Source organism: Arachis hypogaea, chromosome 15 (genome assembly GCF_003086295.3).
Source record: "Arachis hypogaea cultivar Tifrunner chromosome 15, arahy.Tifrunner.gnm2.J5K5, whole genome shotgun sequence".
In the NCBI taxonomy this organism is placed as follows: domain Eukaryota; kingdom Viridiplantae; phylum Streptophyta; class Magnoliopsida; order Fabales; family Fabaceae; genus Arachis; species Arachis hypogaea.
The window spans coordinates 22,243,911-22,254,861 of NC_092050.1; the positions used below are offsets into that span (position 1 = coordinate 22,243,911).

Below are 10,951 nucleotides of genomic sequence, written 5' to 3' on the forward strand. Positions count from 1 at the left end.
TGCCGCCCTTTCTCTTTCGCCGTGATTGTCTCCCTCATCTCCGACGGTGCGTGTCCTTCCTCTCTGAGAGATTGAAGCTGCGAGTTCCTGATCACCTTGGCGTCATCTTCTGCCTCTTGTTGCCGTCTCCTTCAGCTCTACTCTAGTGTGTTAGCAAGGTTTTAGGGCCAAATTAAATTAGGGTTAGATTTTGGTGAGAGAGAAGGAAAGGGGGCGTGCCTTTACCCGGTTGGGCTTGCCCAGATAAAATGACGCCGTTTTGATTAAAGAACCGATTCTTTAAAAAATCGGTCCGGTTCAATCAATTTACCGATCAACTATCGATTCGACCGATTTTTTTATTGATTTTTTACAAGGCAGTTTTGTATATCAACCGGACTTATCAAAATAACGGTTCTCGGTTAATCCGATTGAACCAGCTAATCCGGTCTGGTTTTCAAAAATTCTAAATTTTTTTTACACGGTGTAGAGTGCTAATTACTAAAACAGTTGAGGAGTGAGGACTGACGAGTGAAGAGAGAGTCCGAGGCGAGGGTAAGAGACTAAGAAGAGCAGCTGGTCTCCGTTGGTGTCGATTGTGGTGGCGATCAGATTCAGTTGGCATCAAATTGATTTATTAACTGTAAGCAAAAACATGAATACCTGCTCAAGAGCTGCTTTGGCGAAGTTTGCAATTGTAACTATAATTGCAATTTTATGCGGCCTTGGGTTGGGGATGGGTGCGGCGGAGACGCAGGAGGCAACGATATTTGACATCAGCCACAGATACGTGGCGGAGATGCCATCGTGGGAGTCATCGGAGGGAGTGGGGCAGTTTGTGTGGCTTCAGCAGAGCATGAAGAACGGGTCCCTCTCCAACGGCTCCCTTATGAAGCTCCCCACTCACACTGGCACCCACGTCGACGCTCCAGGTCACGTCTTCGATCACTACTTCCATGCTGGCTTTGACGTCGACACTCTCGATCTGCACCTTCTCAATGGCCCTGCTCTCTTGCTTGATGTTCCCAGGGATCAAAACATCACCGGTATCAACTCACTCTGCCTTCTCATTCACCCGTTTTTCCATTTCCGTTCCTGATTCCCTTGTTCCTTTCCTTTCAGCTCAAGTTATGAAGTCACTAAATATACCACGCGGTGTACGTCGTGTGCTCTTCCGTACATTAAATACCGACAGGTATCTATCTAACGTATGATGTGATGCACACCAAAGTCACACCCAATATGTATTTATACCTGCGTTGTTTAACTCTTTTAATATATATTTTAGCATGTATTTTATACTGGTTAATTTTGGTGTACACTGAGCATAGTTAAACATTATTACTACATTACTACTTCGTATCAACCATACTTGATATATGCCAAAGTTTGTCACTCTATAAAATACATCGCCCACTTTAAAATACAAAATACACATTTAAAATGAGTAAAACAACAATGTATTTGTGTGTATTTAATACATGATGACTGATTTGGTTAATTTTTGGTTATGTACATAGCATTTTTTATTTCCATTATTGTAACTAGTGCACATAATGGCTTGGGTCTCGTATCAAATGAACAAGTCTCTCTTGTTTGGTATTGTACGATCTTTATGATAAAGGGGCTATCCAGTAGGGGCATATGCTTGATTAGAACTGGACTTGTTTCAACCTCGATCATCAAAGCAACCAATTTCTTTTTGACTGTCTCCAAAAATCATAAAAGTGGAACTAAAACTTCTTAAATTATAGGAGGCTTATGTTTCAGAAGGAGTTCGACACAAGCTATGTGGGATTCATGGTGGATGGAGCAACTTGGCTTGTGGAGGACACGGACGTCAAACTTGTTGGTATGGTGTTAAATATATTCTTCAAGATTTGGGGTTTTATCACCAAGGATCCTTTCTTTTATTATTCTTATTTTTATATTTTTTTTACATACATGACAAGCAAGGAGATATCATGTCCTAATTTTAGTTGCAGCAGGCATTTGTGTACCACAATTAAATGGCAATGGTGAACTTAACCTGCTCTAATCTTATGTATTAAAGAGGCATCTGAATTCTAAGAATATACCAAGTGGATACTGCCTACGAGAATTTTAGGATACAAAGTAGTTGTACAAGATTACTATCTTGATATTTGCCTTTATGCTGTACCAATTGGCATCTTCAGTGCATTTTTAGAGCTTTGTCTCAATTGAGGCTACTCTTTTCAAACATGTATGATTTTTTAGTTTTTTTGCATAAATGCCATTACAATGACACATCTTTCTATGATGCCATGTAGGAATTGACTATCTATCTGTTGCTGCATTTGATCACTTGATCCCATCTCACCTGGTTTTTCTAGAAGGCAGGGTAAGAGAAGTCCTGTCTTATTATTGTTTCAGCAATGACATGTGTTAGTTTTACTATTAGTTTATTGCCCCACCTTAGTTCTTTACAGCTTATCAGGTATCAGTAATTGGCTGTACCCAGATTGAACCTACAATGTGGATGTAGCAATTGAATTTTTTATTTTTATTTTTTAATTTTTTCATTATTGCCGAAGCATACTTTCCTGAATTTTAACTTCTGTCATTGCCTCCACAACAATTCCAATTAACTGTTGATCCGAACTTTCGTCAAGCATTGTTATGAGATACTAATTTTTTGCTCCGGACATATTTCACTGTTTAATTTGAAAGACTGCTCAGTGTTGTGATCAGATTAGTTTGTGCATTTGGCATTTCCCTGTATGAACAAAGATCAATATTCTTTATCTTTTGGTGGAACAAGAACTAACAGTTTACATTGCCTTAGGAAATCATTCTGGTGGAAGGCCTGAAACTTGATGATGTCCCTGCTGGAATATATTCACTGCATTGCTTACCGCTTAGGTTGGCTGGTGCTGAGGGATCACCAATACGGTGCATTCTGATCAAATAATATGGTACATGTGAATTTGAGATGATGAAACCTGTTTATTGAATTCTAACGAAAGAATTGCATTCTTCTCATAACTTGAGTCAATGGCTGATTCATAGTCAAAACTGCTGCAGGAAACAGTGGATACTGCATACCCAAATACCAGGAGATGTTGATCATCTTTGGTGTATGTTTGGAGTACGATGGGTGCAGCAACTTTAGTAGCATTACATCAATTGTAGTTTTCTTAGACATGAGTAGGTTCAAAATGCAATAAAAGCTCAGAAATGTCTATATTGAGAAAAATAGTATTAACGATTTGTGTCAAGGTGTTACAATCTTATTTGGCTTTAATATATAGAAACATGCAATGGCAATCCTTGTACAGTTTCGCTGGAGATCTTGATACCAAATAATTGGTGGCCAATGCTTAGTGCTAGTGGTGAGGTGAAACAATGTTAAATTTTATAGAAGTACATTATTATGATCCCCCCCCCCCCCCTCCTTTCTCTCTTATGATTGGTGTGACCAGACAATTACCTAGTACATAGTGCTAGCTTTGTGTTGTTTATTTATTTTTTAAAAAGTTTCTTGCAACCATTAAACCTTACACTAATCTCTTTCAATGGCATTATTGTTCTTCTTGGGAGTAAGATGGTTCCTTTTTATACTTCTGAATCCAATAGAAACCATTAATTTTATGCAGAATTAACGGTAGAATGTATTCCGTTGGTTACATGACATCTTGATCTTGTCATGGACACCAAGTTTTGCGTAGCTGATATTAGAGCTAAGGAATTTTAAAAGAAAGTCAGTTTATAGTTTAACATAAAAAATATTTATTATTATTTTTTTTTACATTCAGATCTAATTTGTTTTTATTATCTGTAAGTATCGTATGCTTATTTCTATAAATGAAATGTTTTTTTCTGTCAAATAAAATAAACCGAATTCAAATTCGATAACTCATGGTTAGACTTGCAAGTTTGACCGAGTTTAAAAACGAGTTTGAAGTCTAGTCAATTTGATTCTACTATTTAAAAACGTAAAATTATATGATTCTACGAATTAATTTGAGAGGTTGACAACCATGCTAATATCTAGATATAAAACACCAGAAAGGAACTCAGTATTTGGAATCATTGTTGTGCTAATTGTATATAATCTCGGTTGGGTTTCTCATTATTTCCCAATTGGATGAGTTTCAAGTGACGATGAGGATAGAAGTCTTGGTTACAAAATATTACCAACAAAATCCATGATTCCAAATAAGTTGTTACCCCACCTCTTGGAAGAAAAAAATGGAAAGAATTGCAATAGTTGGGAAATGATCTTGGAGATGAAATTAATTAGTTCTAAATTCTAATTGTCAACAGACTAAGAAAAACAATTCATTCTTTGTCATGTATTTGTCATATATATTTTTTCGTATTTATATTATTATATATCCATCACAAGGTCTGCATTTGCTGACAAATTCAACAAATTACAAAAACGACTAATTTGCATCTTAGATTTTGGCCGTAACCTGCTCCTTCATTTCGAGTAAAGCATCTTCAAAGCACTTGGCAAGAAACTCTGGATCGGGAATAATGTCCTTGGCCACCTGAACTTGCATGTCTGCCCGTCCGGCATAGCTCACCATATTCAAAATGAGTGCCTGCATTATGCCAATAGAAATATCAACCATTCACAAACACAACATTAACAAAAGAAAGATACTATTCACATACTAAACACTCTTGACACTCGTATAAAAATAAGATTGTTACTAATTAATTGTGTATTTAAATTATTTTTTAAAGAAAAAAAAATGTGTGTTTGAATGTTAAGAAAATACTGGTGTCAAACAATGTTTTCACCTTGACGGTGGAAACTCAAGTACAGTCAACTTCACGTGAAGTTGACAACTGAAAATTTAGTCAAATTATTCAAATCATTTAACGGCTCTCAACTATCAATTTCACGTGAAGGTGACTGCACTGAGTTTTCACCTTGACAAAAGAATTTAGAGGGCCGTACATGAGGCAAGGCAGAATTATTTGCCCGCAAGTATGTTACTGGATTTTCTACCATCATGATCTCTTCTTGCGGTCCGACCACGTTTGAGATTGTGAAGGTAGTGTTACAGAGAATCCGGTAATTTAGCCAGCTAGCAAACTGCATTGTATAAACAGCAAACAGTAGTACATGATAGCTGTCCCTGTAATGAGCACAAGTAGCAAAAAGAAGTAGACAAAGGGGGAGAAATTAATTAACCTTTGGACCAAGAGTTGACATTACTAAATCTCCAACTTTGTATGAGAAATGGGCCTCCAAAGACTGTTTCTTTCTGTCGATCATTGCTTTAGCTCTCTTGAGATATGCTAGAGGATCTGAATTGTTGCTTCTGTGATAATATATAGGCAGGAGAAGCATACCGAATTTGTTACCCCACCTTGCTCCTGAATTGCTTTTCATCAGATTGGATAGTTCCTGATCATTTTGATCCACCCACAATATTATTATAGCCTGAGTAGCAGCAACTAAATAAAGTGAAATTGGGCAGAGTAGCTAAACCTGCAGTCCTGGCTGTTTTCTCAGATTAACCATAGCTAAACCTGTTAGCTGAATCCCCTCTTGCACCCCTTACAGAAAGGAACTTTTTAATTAGTTGTCATTGTGTACAATCGTACCTTTGATTGTTGTTGGATTCTATCTTCAAGATAAGAATACAAAAATAGAAAGAAGATAGGTTTTAGAGAGATTCTAGTTTCTTTCATGAGATTCTATTTTTTATTTACTATCCCTATATAACCAAATGAAGTTCTATCTGGAATGTCTGTGTATTTCTATCTAAAAGCAGTGGAATATGAAAAAGGAAACATGTTGAAATTTGAAAATAGTTGTTTAAACAATTATACAAATGACTTGTACCATTGGGTGCTCGGAAATCCAAGTATCTTGATATCCCAGATGATATAACAGCAAATAGAACATCATTTATGGTCTGCAAAACAGCAAGTGCTCGAAATATTATATCTGAATGTTCATACTGGTCATATACATAATAAATTTATGGTTCATTGGTTATTATGGGTGTTGACAAACACTGCATTATCTCATATTCCCAGTCCCCTGTTCAAATCATTCATCCAATAGTAAAATCTTTAAGTTTGCACATTTTTGTGACGATCCTTACTCTTTTCCGCTATTTAGGCTCTGTATCAACCATGTTATGTTCCATAAACACTGGTTTTAGCTGTCCATTATAGACTGAATATAAATTCAATCCGAATTCAAATATATTCGATCATCCAAAACAAGTTTACTATCCCTTTAAAGTGAATGAATCCATATTCAAAGTCCAAAAACATGAGCACAATATTCAGCTATCATACAGGTCACTTAAGGTTTGACTGTTAAGTTAGTCTGTTACCACGCCAGGGAGTTGTTAAAACTTAAACGGAAATGTTTGGTAAAAAAACAAATTAGCAAAAAATAGTCCAAACTTTCTTTATTACAACAATTAATGAATATTAAATAAAATAAATTTTAACTGATTTTTTATCTCTGTAGCATTACCAAACTTAACATACTGTTATTTTTTAAGAATTTAGATCTTCTAAATTTTAGTTTTTTATTTTAAAAGATAAAGTGAGATCTCTCATCATTAAATAATGTTTTTTTCTCATATTTTCTCTGAACTCCGCCTATAAAATAAGGGGAATACTCACATGATGACATCTTTATATGAAGATATGACATTGTAAACCCTTAGATAATTAATCAAACATATTTAGTTAAACATATCAACTCATCTAATGATTCACAATGGTATCTTCATGTGAAGATATCATTATAGGAGTATCCACCATGAAATAAATGGTAATAAATCATATTTTATTCTCTAAAATGAAATTCAATGATCTAAATCTATTTCTTAAAATTTGTGTATAATATAATTAAGATTTAAAATTTAAACTTTAGAATTTAAAAATGGTTGCACTTCTTAACTTTTCCAAAACACATTAGCATTTACTAATTTTTTATCACAAAATTTTTAAATTAGAGAGATCTAACCAAAAAAGGATTGTAATAAAAACTTGATTGAAAATTTTAAACAACAAATACTAGATTAGCATTTTTTGTATAATATAATAATTTGATTAAAGATTTTTAAATTATAAAAGTTAGAATTAGATTAATAAGATTATAGAGAACTTCATAATAATATTTGATATTTTTTTTTTGCAAATTGTAATGGCTTGCTTATAAATTTAAAAAATTATTAAAAAATTAATAAAATGATAGAATTGTTCATAATAATTACACCTATTAACTAATATCTAAACCAGGAATAAGTAAAACGATAATAGTTATAAAATGATCAGTTTCTGCTTATTCTAAGTTTTTAAAAAAGTTGCTTGAACTTCAGTACTTATAAGCTATTTCCTAGCTTAGAGTTAACAGATTTCAAGTATAATCCACCTTCATATTTTATCCAAACATATTTAATCTTTAGTCAAACCGAGAAACAATTTTATAAGTTCGTTTAATTTTTCGATAAATTTTTGTTTTCCGAAAAAGAATTATTTTGTTGCTGTCATGCCTAAACTTTGGCGGCGGGGCAGAGTCAGATAATCAACACAGGTAATGTAATTCAAAATTATTATGGGCCATAAAAATTCAGTCATTATATTTTTATTATTTATATATTATTTTTTAATTTTAAAAATTAATATTTTTTTAATAAATTCTAATTAATATTTGACTTTCAACATTCTATTGCATTTGAATTTTTGTTTGAACTTATATAAAAACATATTAATATTAACTAATAAGTAATAACTTAAAATAATGAAATATGTTAGCCTTATAATACTATTATTTTATCTTTACACATATTATACCATAAATAATAGATTAAAGATTAGAATGATTCATAAGTAACTTTTTTTTTGTATTTTTATTTTGTAAAAAATTATAGTATTAATATTTGATATAATTTTTAAAATTAAATTATAATTTTTTAAAAAGTTATTTAAATACTTATGAACAAATTAAAAAAAATAAATTCTCTTTTAATAAATTTTTTTAATTATTTTTCTTTTAAAATAAATTTTTTTAAAATTAAAAAATGAAATATAAATAATTTATTTATAAATTATTTTTAATATATATATTTATTGTTTAATTTTAAAAAAAATTAATTAAATTATTTATTCAAACTGAAGTTAAGAATTGTTAAAGGACTATTTTTTAATGGAAAACTCAGTTGAATCTTGAATGTAATTATCTAATCCATCCCATATCTTTGGGACAAGTCTGCAAAAGTGTTTGTTTCAAAAATTGGGGAAGCATGGCATGTGATTGGGCTTCTATATTTAGATAAATGATTTTAACAAGTTATCGGTTATCACAATTGGGTAGTTTTCAATAAGAAGCATATGTAGGAATTAATATGGATTTCTTTTTGGGTGTCTAAAGCAATTAATAATTTAATATGGATTAATTTAGTTATATTAGTAGTTTGAAGGATATAAAGGAAAGGAAAGGAAAGGAAATAATTATTGTTTAATTTTACCGCAGTGGGAACAGCCGTCTTGACGGTCTTCATATCTTGGAGGGAAAAGGAGGCAGTAGCAATCTTCCTGGGCCACAACTCAACGCCGGCGCCGCCGCTGAGCGGAGTTTTGCGGTCACGAACACACAGACACCGAAGGATGAACTCTAGGGCAAAGACCAAGCAAAACCAGAGGGTAACCGCAAGATTCCAAAGAATATTCGGCCAGGTGGTGTTGCGAGAGCGAGAGGAAGAAGAAGAGGCTATGGTGGGGACAGAGTGTGGATCGTGGAGCTTCCTACAGCAGGCGAGGAGCATAGACATCAAGGAGATACCGTCGCCAAGGGAGTGGTGGATTCGGAAGATGGCGCAATTGTGAGCCATCAGGATGTGGAGTTCCCACAAGGGTTTCTCCATGCTGAGTCCCTCCGTTGACAAATCGGCAAGATAGGAGTTGACGGCGGAGTCGTGGTCGGCGTCGGAGAGAGGGCGGTCGATGATGAGGACGTGGCGCTCGATGTCAACTTGGGTGGGGCGCCAGTGCTCCCTGCCGCGGTGGTCGCGGACCAGGAGACTGGTGAACCGCGGGTGTTGGAGCATGGCGGACTTCCGGAGCTCAGATTTGACGGAGTCGATGTCGAAAGGGTTCTTGGTTCCAACTACGCAGTGGATTATTTGCCTCATCTCCGGTTGCGCGAACAGCCTCCCCGCCGGTGTTAGAGGTTCATCCTCCCATTCATTACTACTCTCTCTTCCCATCTCTCTCTTCCCTGCTCCTCTTCTCTTCTCTTGCTCCTTTGACCTTTAATATCTCTCTAGTCTTTACCTTGCAGATAACCATGCTAATAATAAATAATTAAATTTTAGCAAAAAATTCGACTCACAGCATAATTATTAACAACACTTTTTGAGGTCGACAAGAGTTAGCTAGAGTCAAAGAAAAAAAAAATTAGGCTAAAAATGTACAAATAACACATGGAAAATAGATTTGAGATAATTAAACTTGTAGAATAAATAAAATAAAAATGTGAGTAAGAGATCAACAACTATTTATTATAGTATAGCTTTATTTTTTTATAAATAAAAAAGTCAAAGAATTTCAAATGAACTTTTATTTAACACTTCAAATTATACTAAATTTTTACAAATTTTCAGTCACATTGACATAAAAAAAATCGTAAAATACTAGTGCATATGAGTATTTGAAGTTAATTTATTTTGTTATTTTCTTTGAAGCATTATCTTTTTCTCATTTTTTTATTTTTAGTTTTTTCTTATTTTTAATTTTCTTCTTTGTTTATTAGTCTTTTGTCCAATTTTGTTTATTTATTACATCTTTATTTAAAAATATTTTGGTAGCTAGCGTTCTTTAAGTTTCTTTTAATATAAAGTTCTGATTCATTTGTATTCACATCATTTTATTGTTTGTAAAACTAGTTTCTGACATTACAATTACTAACTCTCCATTCGAACTCACTTTTTTAAGAAGAGACGTATCTGCTTTTTAAATTGAGATTTTGAATACAAATTTGATTAACCTCGTGTGTTAAAATTAAACCAAAATCAAACGAAACGAATTAGCACGTTCGGTAAAGTCTTAGTATCAAATTTTGCATGCAATTATGGAGTAAAAAGTTAATAAGTATATCTAATAGAATTTACATTTCGACTGATCCATCAAATAATGACACTAGACAAACTAAAAAATATCACGAGAGGTTTAGAGGGTGAATCAACCTCTCCAATAGTCAATGTGAGTAGAAGAATAATTCCCATAGTTATTACAAAAGGAATTCCCTCGACTACCTTTACTACATGGCATATGTATAGGTTACAATTGAATTATTCTGCATTTTATGAAAATTAAAATATTGTAGATTGGGGAGGAGGAGCAACAATAAGATATAACCCTTTGTCTCCTCGAAGATGCCCTCCATATGGATACACAAAGTGGTGATTATAATCCTAATGTATTTAATTACAATGCTTATTATCACTTGATGACTAATCCTCTATATTTAGGGTAAGTACCTATGTCTATATAGTCTAAGATTGTATTTACTCAAATAAATTTTCATATTCTTTTGTTAGTTTGAAATCTAAAAAAAACCATTAAAATAAGATAAATATACAATTGAATATACAATATTTTATCTTGATTCTTGTAAAATAATAAAATAACATTTATCTAAAATCTTTACTTGGTACAATCAATTTTTTTTAAAGAAAAATCTTTGTTACATGTCAAAAAAAAAAAAATCATAATATCGTTTAAATATTTATCAAATACTTCATAATAATGATGACAATCAGATGAATTCTTATTCTACCTTATCTTATTCCACCTAATAATAACCTATATAGAATTACCTTGCTCTTAACCATATGTACTCGCCCTGTCTTATAATTATTAAAATCCAACGACTAAACTTAAATTTCAAAAATTATATAACCATGATGATATATTTATAAATTAAACTTAAAAAAATGATACAAACAATATTGTTAATCATTTT

General features: G+C 32.9%; 2 protein-coding genes across 3 annotated transcripts; one reads left to right on the top strand and one right to left on the bottom strand.

The window, feature by feature from the left end:
* The first annotated feature begins 462 nt into the window (after nt 1-462).
* On the top strand, nt 463-3,406 carry LOC112749952 (cyclase-like protein 2). Its single transcript, XM_025798404.2, has 6 exons — nt 463-1,025; nt 1,102-1,174; nt 1,734-1,831; nt 2,271-2,341; nt 2,786-2,915; nt 3,025-3,406. The coding sequence occupies exons 1-5, from the start codon at nt 635-637 to the stop codon at nt 2,909-2,911; spliced, it is 759 nt and encodes a 252-aa protein (XP_025654189.1). The 5' UTR covers nt 463-634; the 3' UTR covers nt 2,912-2,915; nt 3,025-3,406.
* An 817-nt stretch (nt 3,407-4,223) lies between these two features.
* On the bottom strand, nt 4,224-10,685 carry LOC112749953 (wax ester synthase/diacylglycerol acyltransferase 11). 2 transcript variants are annotated; one of them, XM_025798405.3, is made up of 6 exons: nt 8,457-10,685; nt 5,807-5,879; nt 5,450-5,517; nt 5,150-5,365; nt 4,913-5,050; nt 4,224-4,550 (listed from the first exon to the last, which is right to left on the bottom strand). In XM_025798405.3, the coding sequence occupies exons 1-6, from the start codon at nt 9,192-9,194 to the stop codon at nt 4,401-4,403; spliced, it is 1,383 nt and encodes a 460-aa protein (XP_025654190.1). In that variant the 5' UTR covers nt 9,195-10,685; the 3' UTR covers nt 4,224-4,400. The 2 variants fall into 2 exon arrangements, with proteins under 2 accessions (XP_025654190.1, XP_025654191.1); XM_025798406.3 differs by having other exon boundaries at nt 4,885-5,050.
* Nucleotides 10,686-10,951: the final 266 nt, after the last annotated feature.

Bases quoted from the DNA above. Each gene is read 5' to 3' on its own strand.
- LOC112749952 (XM_025798404.2), top strand. From the start codon at position 635: ATGAATACCTGCTCAAGAGCTGCTTTGGCGAAGTTTGCAATTGTAACT. The intron at 1,175-1,733 runs GTATCTATCTAA...CTTAAATTATAG, and splicing joins CGTACATTAAATACCGACAG to GAGGCTTATGTTTCAGAAGG. The intron at 2,342-2,785 runs GTAAGAGAAGTC...ACATTGCCTTAG, and splicing joins TGGTTTTTCTAGAAGGCAGG to GAAATCATTCTGGTGGAAGG.
- LOC112749953 (XM_025798405.3), bottom strand. From the start codon at position 9,194: ATGGGAAGAGAGAGTAGTAATGAATGGGAGGATGAACCTCTAACACCG. The intron at 5,518-5,806 runs GTACAAGTCATT...CCTTTCTGTAAG, and splicing joins GGATTTCCGAGCACCCAATG to GGGTGCAAGAGGGGATTCAG. The intron at 5,366-5,449 runs GTTTAGCTACTC...CAAAATGATCAG, and splicing joins GAAAACAGCCAGGACTGCAG to GAACTATCCAATCTGATGAA.